General features: G+C 40.8%; 1 protein-coding gene across 2 annotated transcripts in view; it reads right to left on the reverse strand.

The window, feature by feature from the left end:
* The window catches only part of LOC129707999 (ATP-binding cassette sub-family D member 2-like), a 72,592-nt gene that overhangs the window by 39,246 nt on the left and 11,725 nt on the right, over positions 1–21,621 (reverse strand). For both annotated transcript variants that reach the window (XR_008725262.1, XM_055653551.1), the window contains exons 4-6: positions 20,302–20,470; positions 17,070–17,164; positions 12,554–12,699 (exon numbers count right to left, since the gene is read on the reverse strand). Coding sequence is in view for 1 of the 2 variants with exons in the window: in XM_055653551.1 (XP_055509526.1) it covers positions 12,554–12,699; positions 17,070–17,164; positions 20,302–20,470 (410 nt within the window). In the remaining variant the exon portion in view is untranslated. The remainder of the gene's footprint in view (positions 1–12,553; positions 12,700–17,069; positions 17,165–20,301; positions 20,471–21,621) is intronic.

Consider the following 21,621-nt stretch of genomic DNA (forward strand, 5'->3'; position numbering starts at 1 on the left):
AAGGAGGTTAAAATAATACTGAAATTTAGAAAGGAAGATGAGCATGTCAATTTAAGTCCGATAGCTTTATCCAGGTAGCTAAAGAAGAAGGTAGTAGAGGTGGAAACAGCTAAGATTTTGAGAGACAGGAACTTGTTAATAATATGTAAAACGGAGGAGCAGAAAAATAAGGCTCCGAAGATTGAAAGTGTTTGCAAGAAGATGGTCAGTAAAAGAAAGACTCTGGGTGAGAGTAGAGTGACAAGGGGAGTAATAACAGGTATTCCTGTAGATGAAGACCTGGAGAAACTCAAACGTAGTATTTTTGGTGGCCAGGTGAGTGTAGCTAAGAGATTGTTAAGGACAGTGGAGGGTAAGAGGGTAGAGAGCTTGTCTGTGCTTCTGGAGTTTCAGCAGTCTGAACTACCAGAAAAAGTGAGAATCGGATGCATGAGCTTTCCAGTGAGGCCTTATATCCCTCCACCGCTCCGATGTTATAAATGCCAGAGGTATGGACATATAGCAGCGGTGTGTAAGGGGAAGCAGAGATGTCCCAAGTGCGGAGGAGAGCATAGATTTGAAGAGTGCAGAGAAAATAGGCAGGATAAATGCTACAATTGCGGAGGACCGCACAGGGTAACGTATGGGGGATGTGAAGTCAGGAAGAGGGCTGTGGAGATTCAGCAAGTGAAAACAGTAAGTAACATAAGCTACTCAGAGGCAGTGAAGAAGGTGCAAGGACAAAGGGGAAGAGTGGATATTAATGCGAGAGAGAATCATCCGTTTTTGAGATCAGAGGAAAGTCAAGCAGTCAAAACTCACACAGAACTGACAGCTGATAAGCTTATTGTTTTCATTGCATATGTAATCAACTGTACTGATCAGATTAAACACAAAACAGAAAAAATAAAAATCATTGTTAAGGGAGCAGAAAAGTTTTTGGGTTTAAAATAAGTATCATGGGAGAGTATCAATAAAAAGCTTGAAGCAGATGGAAGGCAGGAAGGTTCTGGTGATAGGTCAAATTGATTATATTACAATGGAACACAAGGAGCATAATAGCAAATGGACAAGAGTTTAAAGGATTCATTAAAGAGTTAAAGAAGAAACCAGAAGTCATATGTATTCAAGAAACCTGGCTTAAGCCTTCATTAGACTTTGTCATCAAAGGTTATGATAGTATCCGTAGGGATAGGGGGGAGGGGAGTGGAGGGTGTGTGTAATATTTATAAAGCAAGGAATACAGTATAGATTGTTGGTGAAAGGAACAGAATTAGAATATTTAGTGGTTGAAATTTGGACAAGATAAGGTAAGGTTAAAATTGTTAATTTTTATAATCCGTGTAAAAGGCTTTAAATCCATTTATGGACGAACTTGCTGGGTATTTAGGGGGGGAAAGTTATATGTTGTGGAGATTTTAATGCTCATAGCATGTTGTGGGATGATTCTAATGATGAAAATGGGATGGTGATTGAGGATTTAATGGAGAATAAAAACCTTGTGTGTCTTAATGATGGAAGTGGGACACGAATCAACATCAGAACAGGGTCAGAATCAGCCATAGACCTCACACTAGCGTCAGACTCATTGGCGGGTGTTTGTTCATGGGAAGTAGTTCGAAGAACAACGGTAGGAAGTGACCACTACCCGATAGAAATAGTAGTAGGAGTGAGTTTAGAGGAGTATAATACAGAGAGAATACAGAAGTGGTATTTTAGGGTGCTGATTGGGAGAAGTTTAAGATTATTAGTGATCAAGAAATGGAGAAAATTGATATTTATGAAGTGGTGGATAATTTAAATATTTCTGTTTGTGAAGCCATTTTAGAGGCAGCAACAAAGTCCATTAAGAAGAAAGGAGGTAAGCACAACAAGAAGAGTGTACCATGGTGGACTAAGGAGTGTGACATTAAGTGTCGAAATAAAGCTTTTAAAATTTTGAAAATAAATCACAATTTTCAGAATCTTATTGAATACAAAAGGTTGCAAGCAAGTGTAAGAAGAGTAATAAAAAATGCAAAGAGGGAATTTTGGAGGACATTTTGTAACTCAGTGGGAAGGGAGACAAAAGTAGGTCAAGTTTGGGGAATGATAAGGAGAATGAAAGGAATTAAAAGAGAATACAAATATCCAATCCTAACGGACGGTGAAATTACAGCAGTGAAAGATGAAGAGAAAGCAGAGATGTTGGCAAAATCTTTTGCTAAAATTCACAGTTCAGACAATGTTAGTGAAGGAAGAAAAGGAAAAGAAAACACTACAGCAGAGAATATACAGTTAATACGACATGAGGAAGACACTAACGATGTTCTTAACAAACCATTCACAAAGACAGAATTCAACCGAGCTCTTAGAAAAACCAAGATGTCAGCACCAGGTAAAGATCAGATTTGTTACACCATGTTAAACCATCTCAGTGAAATATCCAAGGATTTTTTGTTAGAATTTTATAATAAAGTGTGGGAGGGTGGGAAATTACCACAAAGCTGGAAGGAGGCAGTAGTATCCCAATAGGAAAGCCAGGTAAAGATCTGACAAACCCAGGGAATTATAGGCCTATTGCGTTAACATCCAACATATGTAAAGTAATGGAAAAAATGGTAAATGAAAGGTTAACATATTATGTAGAAAATAAAGGATATTTATCCAATTACCAGAGTGGTTTTATGAAGGGGAGAAACACCATGGATCCAGTTATATGTTTAGAACATGAAATTAGGAGAGCACAAATTAACAGAGAAAGTGTAGCAGCTGTATTTTTTGATATTGAGAAAGCATATGATATGATGTGGGGAGAAGGGTTATTAGTGAAACTAGGTAAATTGGGGATTAAAGGTCGTATATTTAAATGGATTAAGGATTTTTTATTTGGGAGGTTAATACAAGTACGAGTTGGAAATCAATACTCAGGAACATTAGATATTGAAAATGGAACATCTCAAGGGAGCATAATAAGTCCTTTACTATTTTTAGTAATGATAAATGATGTATATGAAGAAATTGTAATTGAAATGGGAGTTTCACTGTTTGCGGATGATGGGGCAATCTGGAAAAGGGGGAGAAATGTGAAGTTCATTGTGCAGAAACTACAGAGGGCTATAATAAAGGTACAAGTGGTCATATAAATGGGGATTCAAATTTTCTGAGGAAAAGACAAAGATAATGTTTTTTACTAGGAAGAAAATTGGTAGCGAGGTAAAACTAAAATTATATAACGAGGAATTTTGACCATGCCTGTGGCTTTGCTTCTGTTTTTGGTTTTTTTGATGTTTCTTTATTTTACTTGTCTTTTCCTACTATTTCTTTTGATTGTTATTTTTGGTGTGTATTAACTTTTTTGTCAATGATTAGTGATGTACAGCACTTTGTTGCAGCTATGTTTGTTTTTTAAAGTGCTCTATAAATACAATTATTATTATTATTATTATTATTAAAGATAATGTTTTTTACTAGGAAAAAAATTGATAGTGGGGTAAAACGAAAATTATATAACCAGGAATTGGAGAGAGTAAAATACTATATATGTTTAGGTTTATGGTTTGATGAGAGGATTACATGGATGGTTCATATTCAGAAAGTAGTGGACAAATGTAAGAAGATACTTAATGTAATGAGATGTTTAGTTGGATGTGATTGGGGGGCAGATAGAACAGCTTTGAAGGCTATATACACTGGGTTAATTAGATCTGTGTTAGATTATGGTTGTGTGGTATATGGGTCCGCATCAAGTACTTCTCTGAAGAAAATAGACAACATTCAATATCGGGCATTGAGAATATGTACAGGTGCGATTAAAACAACTCCAACAGCAGCATTACAGGTTGAAATAGGGGAGATGCCTCTAGAGATGAGAAGGATACAGCTTTCATTGAATTACTGGATTAACCTACAGGGCCACAGTCAAGAACACCCAGCACAAGTTACTGTCAAACCATGCTGGGAAAAGGAGAGAAGAGAAACAAAAAGTTTTGGATGGACAGTGACCCAGAGAGCAATACAAATCAGCATAGCACAATTAAATGTGGTTCCAACGGTTCCATTGCCTTCAATTCCACCTTGGATACTTCCAGATGCAACAGTAGACTTTACAATATTAGATCAGAAAAACAAGGATAAACAGCATATGTATAATTCAGTCATCATACAGGAATACATTGACAGATACTACAGCTTTGTCCAAATTGTTACAGATGCATCAAAAGATTCAGTAGATAAAGTAGGAGCAGCATTTATTGTACCAGAGTTTCACATCAAAGTAGGGAAGAGGATCAATAATGAGGTCTCAGTATACACAGGTGAAATGATTGCAATATTGTTAGCGGTACAGTGGGTCGAGGATACTAGGCCTTTAAGGACAGTTATTTGTTCAGATTCAAGTTTAGCAATAAAGAGTTTACAGCACAGCCATTCAGACAGTAGACCAGACATTTTGATTTAAATACAACAAACACTATTCAGAATTCAAATGATGGGGCTTACAGTCATATTTTTATGGGTACCAGCACACATTGGCATTAGAGGAAACGAAATGGCTGATAAGGTAGCAAAAGAGGTAACAAAAAGAAGTAAGATTGATTTAAGTATTAACATAGGTAAAACTGAAATCAAAGACATTATTAAGCAAAGACAGGAGGAAAGATGGCAAAAGCAATGGGAGGAAGAGCGGAAAGGACGGTGGTTCTACAGAGTCCAGAGGAAAGTGGGAGAAATGAGATGTGCAGGAAAAAACAGAAAAGAGGACAGTAATTTCAAGAATTAGATTTGGACACACTGGTCTGAACAGTACACTTTTTATAATAGGCAAGCATAATACAGGCAGATGTGAGTACTGTGGGCAAGAAGAGGCAATAGAGCATGTCATTGTACATTGCGAGAGGTATGAGGAGGAGAGAGAGGACAGATGAGTGAGCAGTTCAGAAAAGAAAGAGTACAATTTGATTTGGTAGATATTTTGCAAGGGAGTTCATATAAGTGCTATCAAATCCTGTTGCTTTTTCTTAGGGTAACCAATTTGTTCGGAAGGATATAGGTTATTAGTATATGTAATGGTGTTGTTTGATCCACACTCCATGCCAGTTGGTGGTGGTAATGCACCAAAAAGGTTGTTTGCCAACCGCCAAAAAAACACTACATAGAAGAAGAAGCAGAACAGATGCCTGTTTTACTGGAGATTCCGATTTGTTGTTCTGTGGAATAAATGTCGTGGAAACTTGCAGCAGGTAATTGTATTTAGTGGGAAAAGCATCCGCTGCTCTAGGTGTCAGCTGCCCTACATCGATGAGACCAAGCGTAGGCTTGGCGATCGTTTCGCCCAACACCTCCGCTCGGTTCGCAATAACCAACCTGATTTCCCGGTGGCTCAGCACTTCAACTTCCCCTTCCATTCCGAATCCGACCTTTCTGTCCTGGGTCTCCTTCATGGCCAGAGTGAGGCCCACCGTGAATTGGAGGAGCAGCACCTCATATTTCGCTTGGGCAGTTTACATCCCAGCGGTATGACCATTGACCTCCAATTTCAGGTAGTCCCTGCTTTCTCCTCCGCTTCCCAGGTCTCCCTCAGCTCACTGTCTCCGCCTCTTCCTTTCTTCTACCTACCATCCTCACATCAGTCTGGGGTCTCGACCCAAAATGTAGCCTATTTCCTTCGCTCCATAGATGCTGCCTCACTTGCTGAGTTTCTCCAGCATTTTTGTCTACCCATTCACACAAGTTCTGTTATCCCACTTTCCTCACCCACAGCCGATGATGTGCTGGCCGTGGTTGTGCGCATGTGCAGAGGGAGGAAATGCTGGCCGTGGCAGTGCGCATGTATAAGGCAACCTGCCGTGCCGGCGGATGAGGAGCGAGCCGAGAGCCGGACACGGATGGCGGGTGGAGACGGAGAGTGACAGAGAGGGAGAGATAGAGAGGGGCCCGCTCAGAATTAAATGTGCTGGTGATCTCAGGTTTATCCTGGCTACTCAGAGGTGCTGCCGATCTCGGGTTTATCCTGGCTACTCAGCTTTAAGACTTGAAGATGTGGCGCTGGTGATTTCAGACTTTGCCCCAGTGTGTCTGTGCACCGACAGAGGGACTGCGCTCACACACTGATACAAAGACTGAACTGTGGACCAACAGAGGTCACAGAGGAGTCCAATGTTACCGGTACAGTCCACCTAGCCGAGGAGCAGAGATACGGCCTGCAAAGTCGGCTATGGGAATGGGTCCGTTGGATCCAGCCAGGCCGGAGGTCTAGATCCTCAGCCGGATGGTGCAAATTCGACTGCTGGTCATCCGCGGGCGTCAACTATGGGAACGGAACTGCCGGCTCCAGCTGGGCTGGAGTTCCATAGCTCCGGCTGCAGGAGACAAATTCGATCTGCTGATCCTTATGTCCTGATGAGATTGATATCAGCTGCCTCTCCCGACCTTGGCGCTACATATTCGGGGGAACTTCCAAAGGCGATTTCAAATGCGCTCGTAATTTTATTGGATTAAAGGAGATACTGAACCAACAATTGCTTGAAGATCGGTGGTGGGCCAGTATATATTTATTGAAATCTGGTATACAAGGTGGAAAGGTGTATGGGCAAATCTGGAATCAGGTGAAATATGAAAGAAGCAATCTGGGAAATCAATGCCTGGAGCAGGTATTAAAGATTGTCAAGACTTGAATAATGATTGTTACGGGTGAACCTGGGGGCAATGCAGGGCTGTGGAGTCGGAGTCAATCAACAATAGGTGCAGGAGTTGGCCATTCGGCCCTTCGTGCCAGCACCGCCATTCAATGTGATCACGGCTGATCATCCCCAATCGGTACCCCGTTCCTGCCTTCTCCACATATCCACTGACTCCGCTATTTTTAAGAGCCCTATCTAGCTCTCTCTTGAAAGCATCCAGAGAACCTGCCTCCACCGCCCCCTGAGGCAGAGAATTCCACAGACTCACCACTTTCTGTGAGAAAAAGTGTTTCCTCGTCTCCGTTCTACATGGCTTACTCCTTATTCTTAAACTGTGGCCCATGGTTCTGGACTCCCCCAACATCGGGAACATATTTCCTGCCTCTAGCATGCCCAAAACCTTAACAATCTTATATGTTTCAATGAGATCTCCTCTCATCCTTCTAAAGTGCACATGCCCAGCTGCTCCATTCTCTCAGCATATGACAGTCCCGTCATACCGGGAATTAATCTTGTAAACCTACGCCGCACTCCCTCAATGCCATGCATTTGCCCACTCTCCCAACCTGTCCAAGTCGCCCTGCATTCTCATGGCATCCTCCTCCCAGTTCACACTGCCACCCAGCTTTGTGTCATCTGCAAATTTGCTAATGATACTCTGAATCCCTTCATCCAAATCATTAATGTATATTGTATTAATATGTTCAAAGCAAGTTCCAGTGATGTCAGTGAGTTCGCGGAAACAGTCACGGACTTCATCGCAACAGTAACCGACAACATCGTCCCCACGGTAAGGGTAAGCACCTTTCCGAACCAAAAACCCCGAGTAGACAGGTCTGTTTGTGTGGCCCTGAATGCTCGCACCGCTGCCTACAACTCGGGCCTGGCATCAGGAAACATGGACGTCTACAAGGCAGAGTTCTACCGACTGCGAAGGGCGGTGAAGGACGCAAAGAGAAGGTACAGATGGAGCAGCAGGACACCAGAAGCCTATGGCAGGGGCTACGGATTGTAAGCAACTACCGGAGCACCCCTCCCTCATCTGCAAGTGCCGGCACCTCCCTAGCTGATGACCTGAACTCCTTTTATGCTCGTTTCGAGAGGGGCAACACCACTCCAGGTCTGCCGACTATCGACAATACCGCCAGTGGGCTGGCTACCGAAGCTGAGGGGAGGAATGTGCACACATTCTCGCTGTCCGAGCACGAAGTGAGGAGGGATCTGACACGGGTGAACACGAGAAAAGCTGCAGGCCCCGATGGCATCTCGGGGCGAGTACTCCAGTCCTGTGCTATGCAGCTAGCTCCAGTGCTCACTACATTATTCAACCTCTCCCTGGACAAGTCCGTGGACCCTGCCTGCTTCAAAAAATCCATCATTGTACCGGTACCAAAAAATGCCTCCCCAGCTTGTCTGAATGACTACCGTCCGGTGGCCCTTCCCTCGGCAGTCATGAAATGCTTTTAGAGGCAGGTGAAGAAACACATCTGCACCGTCCTCCCTCGGAACATGGACCCGTTGCAGTTCGCATACCGTCCGAACAGATCCACGGACGATGCGGTCTCCCATGTCTTGCACACCGCTCTCTCCCATCTGGACAGCCAGAAGGGGGGCTACGTGAGGATGCTGTTCATAGACTACAGTTCAGCCTTCAACACGATAGTCCCCACCAGTCTGGCCGGGAAGCTAATGGAATTGGGGCTCAACACCTCCCTGTGTGCCTGGGTCCTGGACTTTCTCACCGCCAGGCCCCAGCTAGTCAAGATGGGAGGGAATACATCGAAGTCCCTCACTCTGAGGATAGGATCACCCCAGGGTTGCGTCCTCAGCCCCCTATTGTACTCCCTGTACACACAATGACTGTGTGGCTAGGATCAGCTCCAATTCAATAATTAAGTTTGCTGATGACACTGTGGTGGTGGGCCTGATCTCAGACAACGATGAGAAGGCCTACCGGGAGGAGGTGGCTGGTCTAGCACTCTGGTACCAGGATAACAGCCTCCACTTGAACATCAAAAAAACAAAGGAGCTGATCATGGACTTTAGGAGGGCACATCATCCGAGGACGTACACTCCATTGAGGATAAATGGGGATCCTGTGGATAGAGTGAACTGTTTTAAATATCTGGGAGTCCACATCTCCGAGGATATGACATGGGCATCACAAGCCTCAGCACTCGTGAGTAAGGCAAGGCAGCGCCTTTACCACCTCAGGCAATTGAGGAAATTCAGTGCGTCTCCGAGGATCCTCCAGTGCTTCTACGCAGCGGCGGTGGAAAGCATCTTGTCCGGGAACATTACCATCTGGTTTGGGAATTGCTCTGCCAAGGACAAGAAGGTTCTGCAGCGAGTAGTGCGTTCGGCTGAATGCACTATGGGAACTTCACTTGCCCCCCTGCAGGAACTATACATCAGGAGGTGCAACTCCAGAGCAAACAATATCATGAGAGACCCCTTTCACCCTTGCAACAGACTGTTCCAGCTGCTATGGTCAGGCAAACGCCTCCGTTGCCATACGGTGAGAACGGAGAGGTTGAAAAGGAGTTTCTTCCCAGAGACCATTCGGACTGTAAACGCCTATCTCACCAGGGACTAACTCTACTGAACGTTTTTCCTTTCATTATTTATTATGTGAAAGAATATGTGTGTTATGATTGTGTTTATTGTTGTTTGGTTGTTTGGCTTTTGCACAAAAGTCCGCGAGCATTGCCACTTTCATTTCACTGCACATCTCGTATGTGTATGTGACAAATAAACTTGACTTGACTTGACTAAATAGCTGTGGTCCCAGCACCGAGCCTTTCGGTACCCCACTAGTCACTGCCTGCCATTCTGAAAGGGACCTGTTAATCCCTACTCTTTGGTTCCTGTCTGCCAACCACTTCTCTATCCATGTCACCACTCAACCCCCAATACCAAGTACCCCAATTTTGCCCACTAATCTCTTATGTGGGACCTTATCACGTCAGAGTCATCGAGTCTGAGTCGGAGCAATTGTGGTGCTGCTGGAGTTGGATTCGGTAAAAAGTCCCGACTCAGAATCCAACCTCAAAATAAATTTCACAGACTACGTAAATCTGAAAAAATCCCACTTTTTAAACATGCCGCACACTTTATTTCCACCCGAGAGAATGAGAAACCACATCAGTGCTGCCATCTGGCGGCAGAACGACGAGAAACAAAACGTAAACAAACGCCATCACCAGCTGTTTTCCCTCCACCTGCTACTGAGTGAACATGTCTGGATAATTTCTGAATTCAAAAGGTAAATTTAGTCATTCATTTATGGGAAAATATATATCATAAATGAATACAGATTACGAATTTTCATGATTTATTGCAAAATAAATCGTCAGTCATGATTAATTCCTTCTCAACAGCAGTAAACACTAATCTTGGCAAAGCATCAAGAATTTGGTAATTTTCCGTGAATATAAACCATAATTTCTACTTTCAGTGGGATGCTTGACACAATATTCTAGGTTAAAAGGTTAGTAAGGGGTTAGGTAATGAAGGAAAAATAGGTTAGGGCTCATTTAGGTGAAAGTATAGTAAACACCAGCTAACCTAAACTAACGGGGGTGGGGGAGGGGGGGCTGCGTTCCCTTGACCCCACTAATCACTTAAAACAAGTTTCCTCAAATTATTTAATTATTACCAATGAATAGAGAATATTACCACTGAATAAGTAAAGTATGTCAGTTCTTCCGCCGGTATTTACTGTACTTTAACCCTGTATTTTTTAATATATAAAATACGTTAATAATTCCATTTCAGGCCCTATCCATTCACTAATGTCATTCATTATTTTCTTTTTCAGGAAAAAAAAAAATGGAATTAATGCAAAATTTCCCAAGTAAGCAAGTTTGAAATCTAAAGCCCCTTTCTCAATGGCACAGAAAACTCCAACCAGATCTGCTGTTTTTTGAATATTTTACAATAACTACAGATAAAAAACATTTTGTGTGTCAGTGTATGATAGATGATGATGATGGTGAAAGATTGTGTGAAACAAAAGACAGTTGTTTCTCAGGCTCCGATAAAAATGCTCCAACAAGAGCTTCAAATTTGAAAAGACATTTGCAGCATTTCCACTAAAATTTTGGAAGTTGTAAATGAGAAAGATACAAGAACCAATAAAAATCTTACAGCGGCATCAGATCAGCGTGGAGAGACTGTTCTCCGCACTGAAAGTAATTCAATCAGATTTAAGGGCTTCAATGATAGAGGATCTGGCAGAAGCAATTTTGTTCCCAAGGACAAGTTATTAATAAATTTTATGTATGTACTTTTGTAGCAAACCTAAAATACCTATGCATTGTTTTAATTTCTACTGCACTTGAGATTTTTTGTCATAATTTAGCCATTTAGCTCATACCTGTGGCCTTAGTTTAATAATTTTTGGAGTAATGCTTTTATAATTTTTATTTAATTCAATGGAATTTTAATTTTATCATAGTCCTATATGTATTTTTTCCTTTTAGCATTATGAATTATGTTTTTTTTGCAAGACTAAACAATAAAAAAGCCACAATAGCATAACTACAACTATGAGACTCAAAACTAAGGACATGAGTTTAAAAGGTAGCCTGATGATTTGTGTAGTTCTTATGAAATGCCATCTTGTGTAATGTAATCAAAACAGATTTAGAATTATTTGACTTGGGGGTCAGGGTCGGAGTCAGATACAGAAGAAATCAAGGAGTCGGAGTTGGGTGGTTTGGGTATCGACCCCACAGCCCTGGTGCAATGGACTAAATAATCCTCATACAAGCTGAGCGTATAACGGACAAAGATATGGGAGTAGATAACCCATCTATTTAGTCTCTTTCACCTCAGTGCTTGGCATTCTTGTGATAGAGACAAAATGGTGGGGTAACTCAGTAGGTCAGGCAGCATCTCTGGAGAAAATGGGAAGTGACCCTTCTTCAGACTCATTCTTGTGTTCTTTTATTTTCATCGCCATAAAAACTTTCAGACCTCTTCTACAAAACATTGATTCTAGCCAGAAACATGTGGAGAAGGACGATAGTAAATCATGCACGTGAATACTTCCATCGCTAAACCTGGCACCCCAGAGTTAAAAAAGGCTCAACTAGAAATGGTCCGAGCGAGCCCATGAGAGATTTCTTGGGGCCTGGTGAAGTCCTTCCTCAACTTCGTACAAAGTTTGTAACACAGCAAGGTGTTCACCCTTGTAGTCAGAAGTGAAGTGCAATTTCATGGCAGCAGTTTGCGATTATCCCACAACATACTATTTGACAGAGCATGCATTAGACTATATGGAAACACTGGCAGAGACCACCCAAAGTCTATGTGCATCAGTGGAAGCTATCTGATCCCTTGACAGCTGTGCATAATTGAGTACAGTACACCCATTTTACCCATTGACATGGGTCTTAAGGTAAGGAATCAATCATTATTTGTTTTCAGGACAATGCCAGCAACTGAGGAGCAGGAAACTTCTACTCTCCATTTGGATTATAGCAAATGTATTTCCAGCACTGATACTCCAACAACTCCCATGTGTCTGTCAACTGGCTCAGACTGGTGTCTCTCATGCCAAGATGCTACAATTTCATCCATGATATTCAATCTTGGTTTCACTCAATTTGACAGGTGGGGTAGGGAGGGTAGTGCAGTCAAAGCAGGTTAAAAGTACTCCTCATACACAAACAAACTGACTTTGTGTTGCATTAATTGAGCAGCTTTATTGCAATTGCACAATACAAGCATAAAAGCATTAACATTCACCAGATTTGTGCTGCGAGTAATAACTTCAAGCCCATTCAATCATGAACCAAAAATACAACATGAAAACAAATTGGCACAGTTCAGAGAACATAAAAAGAAATTGAATGCATGACTTTTAGCAAGACAAAGGTAAAATGTTTCAGTGAAACTAAAGCACTCACCTCTGTGGAATATAGAACATATGCTGAGGAGGAGGCTTAGACAATACCCCTCCATATACCGGCCATAGGCCACTCAAAATCCTGAATAAAGAACTTTTCCCACATCCATTTGGCCCAGTAATAAGGAGATGCATGCCTTCATCAACCTACAAAGCAAAATTCAGATGAACAAAAACAAATTATTGCTCAAATTATTACACTTTTATACAACTATGTATAATCCAGTGAAATATTTTTTTCAAATGTTAGAAATTAACAATTATAAAGAACACAGTTCTTTTTCGGTTTTAGTTTACATCAGCATGTTTTCTGAATCAATATTGATGCCCAATACACATGAAGCTTTTCTTCACAACTACAGTTGAAAATAAATTGAACATTGAAATCAGATGCGTCTAAATTCAGTGATTTTATAGCCTTTGTTTATTTCCATACAGAACTGTTTTACTGGGTTGGGAGATTGCAACCTTCACATGGTCCACCCTGTTTTGACTAATGCAATCAACCCGACGTGCACAAGCAAAAGATCAAATAGAACAAGTTGACCTACAACTTTAGGCTGTGCACGCCATACGCAAGAAGAAGTTTTACTGGTTTACTTCCAACAGGAATTATATTAATATGTTCTATCAGCAAATGAATGGACATGAAATTATTGGCTCAGATGGAATCAATCCGACTTGTTCAGGGAGATCAAGAAAATGCTGAAGAAGCCGAAAGCAAATACAATTAACATTCAAGATGCAAAACTGGTCATTAAGGATCTAATTCATTTCAGAAAAAAAGTCATAAAGAAATGAGGCACAATAGCAAAAAAGGAAATGAAATAAAATGGAAATTAGTTTCCAGGAAAGAGTTGATGTGGGCAAAGACAGGTGCATTGATATGGCTGTGTGATTAAAACTTCTTTGCCAGAGCATTGCAACTGTTTTCAATCAATGGCAGAGAGATTATGGGTGTAAATCTGTCATCTAACTTGGATCTTTTCCTCCATATCGTGGTTAAGCAGAGGGCATTACAATTCCCAGAAGTCTTAAAACTGATTCAGATCTAAAGGAAGTGAACCTGTGAGAAACATAAATCATTACGACTGATGAAATTGAGAATGCTTAGATAATAACAGATAAGAGATATGACGATATGACAGTGATGCAATGCAGAAATTTAAATCTAATCTAAGGCCAAAGGGAAATCTAATTGTCGTCTTTATAATTGTTATCTCTGTTTTCTATTTCAGTTTATTCCCTGGCCACCGCTGCATTTCTCTCCCCAGCAACTGTACAAACATAACCCACATGCAATATTGATAGTAAATCTGATCCCGTGAGCTTATAGAAAAAAAACTCTTCCTATCCAAACCGTCCCCTTTCTGGTACATTCTGTGAATTAGAGCTGTCTATTCCAATAACTCCCAGATAGCTTTTCTTATTCTCTTATCCCATCTTTTGAATTAATGTTTATTGCAAATAGGGTAGACACATTTAAAAATACACTAAGTATTAGTAGCTGAAAGAAAAAGCTAAAGAGGTTATGTCCATATAGTAGAGGAATGTGACAGAGATTTAAGTAGAGCATAAACCCAGATCAGCTGGTCAAAATTGTCTGCTTTTCTATTTCAGAATGATTTTCTGTCAACAAGAAAATTAGGGCAGCACAGTGGTGCAGCGGTAGAGTTGCTGCCTTGCAGCACCAGAGATCAGAGTTCAATCCTGACTATAGGTGCAGTCGGTACAGAACTTGCATGTTCTTCCTGTGATCGTGTGGGTTTTCTCCAGGTTCCTCCTGGCAAAAGAATAAATCAGGGAAGGTAGTACATCCATGGATAACAAGGGAAATCAGGGATAGTATCAAAGCGAAGGATGATGCGTACAAATTAGCCAGAAAAAGCAGCATACCGGAGGACTGGGAGAAATTCAAAGACCAGCAGAGGAGGACAAAGGGCTTAATTAAGAAAGGAAAAATAGATTATGAAAGAAAACTGGCAGGGAACATAAAAACTGACTGCAAAAGTTTTTATAGATATGTGAAAAGAAAGAGATTAGTTAAAACAAATGTAGGTCCCTTGCAGTCAGAAACAGGCGAGTTGATCATGGGGAACAAGGATATGGCGGACCAATTGAATAACTACTTTGGTTCCGTCTTCACTAAGGAAGACATAAATAATTTGCCGGAAATATCAGGGGACCGCGGGTCAAAGGAGTTGGAGGAATTGAGTGAAATACAGGTTAGCCGGGAAGTGGTGTTGGGTAAATTGAATGGATTAAAGGCCGATAAATCCCCAGGGCCAGATAGGCTGCATCCCAGAGTACTTAAGGAAATAGCTTCAGAAATAGTGGATGCATTAGTAATAATCTTTCAAAACTCTTTAGATTCTGGAGTAGTTCCCGAAGATTGGCGGGTAGCAAACGTAACCCCACTTTTTAAGAAGGGAGGGAGAGAGAAAATGGGGAATTACAGACCAGTTAGTCTAACATCGGTAGTGGGGAAACTGCTAGAGTCAGTTATTAAAGATGGGATAGCAGCACATTTGGAAAGTGGTGAAATCATTGGACAAAGTCAGCATGGATTTACGAAAGGTAAATTGGGGCTAATGGGTATTAACAGGTGCAAGGAAAAGAGTTACAATTTGAGGAATCAGAAATCGAGAGGCAGGGTACCCATTTTGAAGTGATTTGTGTTATTTCCCGTTAGCCTATCTAATATCAAATTCAATTACCATCTGATTATTTTTATAGATAGCAAATGCTAAATAACAAATGGAATTTAATTCAGGCCAAATGTGATGTATTGCATTTTGGGAAGTCAAATCATGGCAGGACGTTTGCAGTGAATGATAGGGCCCTGGGGAGTGTTGTAGAGCAGATGGATCTCGAGATACAGGTACACAGTTCCAAGAAAGTGTTGTCACAGGTAGATGGGAAAGTGAAGACGGTTATTGGCACGCTGGCCTTTATCAGTCGGTTGTACAAGACATTGGTAAGAACGCACTTGGATTATGGTGTTTTGGCCACCTTGCCATAGAAAAGATACCATTAAAGCATGGAAAGAGGGCTTGGGAGATTTACAAGGATATTGCCTGGACCCAAGAGCCTGACCTTTTGAGAAAGATTGCACAGATTAGAACTTTATTCCTTGGCATGCAGGAGTCTAAAGGATAATCTTATCAAGGTGCATAAAATCATGAGAAGGATAGATCGGGTGAATACGAGGTGTCTTTTTCCCAGGGAGGGTGAAGCAAGAACTAGAAAACATAGGTTTACGATGAGAGGGGAAACACTTAATAGGAACCAGATGGACGTTTATTCCACCACTTGGAGAGTGATGGGTATATGATAGATAGATCCTTTATTGTCATTCAGACCTTTCGGTCTGGAACAAGTTGCCAGAGGAAGTCGTTGAGGCAGGTACATAACATTCAATAGACATTATAAGTGGGAAAGGTTTATAAATAGGCCAAACACAGGAATAGTTTAGATTGGACATCTTGGTCGGCATGGACAAGTTGGGACGAAAGTCCTGCTTCCATGCTTTATAACCGACTCTAAATACGTTCTGATTGAACAAATACTTTATTGTCACATGTGACATGTCACAGTGAAATTCTTTGCTTGCATACCCAAGGTATGCAAACAGTCGTCACAAAAAGAGTGCTTAAAGTTAAAAGGTATCCATGCAAGGTCCCCTTTTGTTCTCCCCACCCCACCCACGTCAGGTCCCCCTTTGTGTATAAACACTTACCCAACACCAACCTAAGATATTGTTTATGTATATCCCAAAAGACAAAATTCAACCTGTGGTATCAGGAACATACATAATGAAGCACTAAAAAAAGTTGCAATATTATTGCAATGAGGTGATTAAGTAAAAATCTTAAATCTGTCATGTATCTGGTAATCCAGCACACTGGTAAATTCAATATGCTACCCGCAAAAAACAAAATAGGATCAGATTCGTATTTTCTAGCAGGACTACTTTCCTTTCATGCCATTAAATTTATATTTAACATCATACTTCTGTATCCATCATATTATACAAAACCTTTTCCAATCCTTCAGCAATAATGTTTGTTTCTGATGACAATCTTGGGTCTACGTATGCTTACGATCAAAAACTGGTACCTTGAACTACTTGAAATAACAAAATTAAAATGGAAAAATATTATTTTAAATATAATTGGGGGGGGGGGGGGGTTCTGTGACTAAACATTTATAAAACTACACTTGCATTACAAGATTAGATAGGTCTTCCAAATTTCAATTTTATGTCCTGCAGGAAAGATTTTGTAAATGTGTATATTGTTTATATTTCTCAATAAAATAACATTTCTCCTACATAAATATAACTGCTAAATTTAATTAACCAGTCCATCCAAAAGTTTGATATCAATCAAATGCATTATTTAGATACTACATCTGATCTGACTGGTGTTGTAAGTTTTAAAATGATACGCAATGAAGTTGTAACAACTGAATAACAATCCAATTCACAAAATAACATTTTAGTTTTTAGTACTTACTTCAAAGTTTAGGCTGGAAACAACAACATCTCCATTTGGGGTAATAATTGGAACATTTGCACATACAATTCCAACATCAACATCAATAACGTGCCCTGACAGATAAAACAAAGTTATTCACAATGAAATGGTACCAGGTCATAAGAGACGTCCTTGCTTTTTAGGAAATGAGGGTTCCCCACTTCCATTATAGATGAGACTTTCACTTGGATCTCCTCGATATCCCGCAGCTCCACTCTTGCTTCCCCTCCCCCAATTCGTAATAAGGACATAGTCCCCCTGGTCCTTACCTTCCACCCCATCAGCTGTCACATACATCAGATAATAATCCTTCAACATTTTTACCACCTCCAACGGGATCCCACCACTAGCCACATCTTCCCATCTCCACTCCTTTCTACTTTCCACAGAGACCCTTCCCTCCGTAACTCCCTAGTCAACTCGTCCCTTCCCACACAAACCACTCCCTCCCCAGTTACTTTCCCCTGCAACCGCAGGAGATGCAACACCTGTCCCTTTACCTCCCCTATCGACTCCATCCAAGGACCCCAACAGTCTTTTCAGGTGAGGCAGAGGTTCACTTGCACCTCCTCCAAACTCTTCTACTGCTGTTCTAGGTGTCAACTCCTGTACAGCAGCGAGACAAGCGCAGGCCTGGCGATCGTTTTGCTGAACACCTCCGCTCAGTCCACCTTGACCCACGATCTCCCGGTTGCTCAGCACTTTAATTCCTCCTCCCATTCCCAATCTGACTTGACCTGGGACTCCTCCATTGTCAAAATGAAGCCCAGCACAAATTGGAAAAAGAGCCCTCATATTTTGCTTGGGGAACTTACACCCCAGCAGTAGGAACATTGACTTCTCTACAAATAGCTCTTGCTTTCTCTCTCTCTCCATCTCCTTCCCCTTCCGAGTTCTCCCACCATTCTTACTGTCTCCGGCCACATTCTATCTTTGTTCCGCCCACTCCCCTGACATCAATCTGAAGAAGGTTCTCGACCGGAAACGTCACCCATTCCTTCTCTCCAGAGATGCTGCCTGTCCCACTGAGTTACTCCAGCATTTTGTGTCTACTCTCTGTATTGTATTTAGCTTTTTATTAATTTTAAACAACCAAGCCATTCTGAGCCATGTGCAACATATACCAGCAAACTCTATATCCAGCAGCTCCGTTTAGTTTAGTTTCTGTGATGGAGAACTTCGTCAAGAAGAGCTAAATCTTGTTCTAATAGAAACATAGAACGTAGAAATTAGGTGCAGGAGTAGGCCATTCGGCCCTTCGAGCCTGCACCTCCATTCAATATGATCATGGCTGATCATCCAACTCAGTATCCCGTACCTGCCTTCTCTCCATACCCCCTGATCCCCTTAGCCACAAGGGCCACATCTAACTCCCAATGCAACTGGACTATGCACTTCTATTACTTGAATGAGAAAACACAACTTTTTTTTCAAAATAAATTTTGATTATGTCCATTCGTAATCATAAAACACAATTTTTAGTACATTTATCCCAATTAATTAATCATTAATCATAAAGTTGTAGTTTTCATTAAACTTAAAGATTCTACAAAATAATAATTTTAACATATCAAATCCTTATTAATAGATTTTCAAGCAATTTTAAATTGAACGAGAGGACAAACATGTCAGAAAACAACTATAAAAAATGCAATGCTCTGGCAAATATTTCCAGAAAACAGTTTGCATATGAAGTTCCTAAATGTATGTCACTATAGTTGCTAAATGATTAAAATGTGCTATCATTGAGAATCAAAATTGAACGTCACCATTTAACAAATAAAGAATAATGTTACAAATAAAATCCAGAACATCATGAAAACAGAAATCATTGAGAGGTTATTTGTTGGGTTCAGCCCCTTGTGATAGCTTCACCATAAAACAGGATAAAGTCTGAGCCTCCTCCAATCTCAATTTTGAATGAAATCAACATCAATCAACAAAGGAGTTTCTGCAAGCTACAAAATGGTCAATTCTTGAGTGGCCAAGTCAAGCACCCGATCTGAACCCAATTGAGCATGCCATTTCTACGCTGAAGAGAAAACTGAAGGGGACTAGCCCCCAGAACAAGCATAAGCTAAAGATGGCCGCAATACAGGCCTGGCAGAGCATCACCTGAGAAGACACCCAGCAACTGGTGATGTCCATGAATCGCAGACTTCAAGCACTCATTGCATGCTAAGGATATGCACCAAAATACTAAACATGACTACTTTTATTTACATGACATTGATGTGTCCCTAACATTATGGTGCCCTGAAATGGGGGACTATGTATAAACACTGCACTAATTTCTACATGGTGTAACAAAAGTGTATAAAAATGGCCTTTACAAAAATCTGGCAATGTGCACTTTAACCACATGTGATGTTTTTTTATTACAAATTTCAAATCGTGGAGTACAGAGGCAAATAAATAAATAAAGGGTCTTTGTCCCAAACATTATGGAGGGCACTATTTCTGATCAGGCCCTGGAGATTTGTCTACTTTCATACACTACCTTCAGCAACTCTTCAACTGAAACACTAAGGGTCTCGACCCAAAACATCACACATTCCTTCTCTCCAGAGATGCTGCCCGTCCCGCTGAGTAACTCCAGCTTTGTGTCTATCTACTGCTCACAGGACACTTTCCATTGACGGCCCCAAGTTCTTCCATCCTCCTGTCTTTCTCCTTGGTAAATAGAGAAGAAATACTCATTGAGGTCCTTGCCCATCTCCTGTGGCTCCACACAGAGGTGACTGTTTTGATTCTCGAGGGTCCCACTCTCTCCCTCTCTCCAGTTACCCTTTCCCCCTTATGGATTTATAAAATCTCTTGGGATTGTTCTTCATGCTATCTGCCAGAGCTATCTCCTGGCCATTTTCGTCCTTCGGTTTTCCTTTTAATTTACTCCTCAGTTGCCAAAACTCCTCCAGGGATGGACATGATCCCAGCTGGCTATACCCGTCTCATGCATCCTTATTCTGGAAGGATGCCTCAATTTCTCTTGTAAATATCTTGCTAAGTTCATAAAGAACAGAGGATGGAATTCTCAAGAATTTAGGATAGGAAGTGACCTTATTGGATAGATCTGCCAATCCAGGAATCTTTCTAGTGAATCTCTCTGGCTCTTATATCAATATATGTTTTTCAATATATTCAGAATTCAAATGAACACAGAAGAAAAGCTAACATTTTATCTGCATATTAGGCATTTACAACTGATTACCTTTCTGTTCCAAAGAATGTTCAATACTTAATCGATGTTTAGCTACTTTACTGGAATCTATTTCATCTTCCTGATTGACAGAGGACTTCTTATAAATGCCCCTCTGAACTTCGTCAAAAACCGAAAACATGTTGTGTACTCGGGCTGTATAGCCAGCCAATTCAGTGATCTGCAAATCAAAGAAGAAAAGAATCAACATGGCCACTTTATGATTCGGTTACAAAATAAACCTTTATGTACAGCTCAAGAATTTTCTAAATAATGTATTATTCATTTCAGCGTGCAAACTTTTGACAATAATTTTTTGAAGTCCAATTCAGGTTCAAGGTACCCAATGATTTCCATCAGCTTTTCAAATTATATATAGCCAGGATGTTTAGGCACTAAAAAACAGAAATAGGCAGGCAAAAAGGCATGATAGAATTACAAAAAAGGCATGGAAAAGGCACATTGACAAAGAAATGCATAAAAAGGCATTTATTTCCACCACCAAAATATGGTTTAAAATGATAATATAGAGGTATACTCATTAAATGACCAAAGTTGCCTGGTTGCACATAATTACTAGTACTTTTTTTTTCCAAATTATCTGATGTTAAACTATGCCCGCCTGTCAGACAGAATATGCTTCAGTTCGGTGAAAAACTTCTGTCTACCTCAGCTGAGGTCACTGGTGCATACCCAAACAAGCTACGGACTCTACATTCATGTCGATATCTTGTGCATTACAACTACCTTTGAGAACTTTAGCTGTTTTGTATTTCTTCAAGATCTTTGTTAGCTAAAATCAATCTCTCACATTTTCCTTGTATGTCTTTATCTCCGTCTCCAGGAACTATACGAATATCATCAGTTACTTTGTTGAAAGCCTGCAAGTTATTCACTAATGTTTCACCATGTTCCTCTAGGGAAATGACAGCTTGTGGGAAGTTTGCAAAATTGGAAGCAATAAACACAAGATCTCGGTGGAGGGACTTTTTCTCCATGATTTCACTGAATATCCTGACTGCAGCAGATTCATCTTCTTCAAAACAATAAACGATTTATTTTATCTTTTCAAAATTTGCAGCATCGTAAAATGCAGCAGAGAGCCACGTACCCCACCTTGTCAAAACGGGCTGAGGAGGTAGCGGAATCTCGGGTGCCATTTCCTTTGACAACTGCACATGTGACGGTGCTTCGAGGAAGATTTTTTTGACATTGGAAACTAGGCGATCAACATTTGGAAACAAGCTACGTATGTGCTTGGCAATTCTATGAAGTCCTTGAGCTAAGCAAGTCAAATGCAACATTTTGAGGAATAAAACTGTCACAAAGAGA

Source organism: Leucoraja erinacea, chromosome 22 (genome assembly GCF_028641065.1).
Source record: "Leucoraja erinacea ecotype New England chromosome 22, Leri_hhj_1, whole genome shotgun sequence".
Taxonomy (NCBI): domain Eukaryota; kingdom Metazoa; phylum Chordata; class Chondrichthyes; order Rajiformes; family Rajidae; genus Leucoraja; species Leucoraja erinaceus.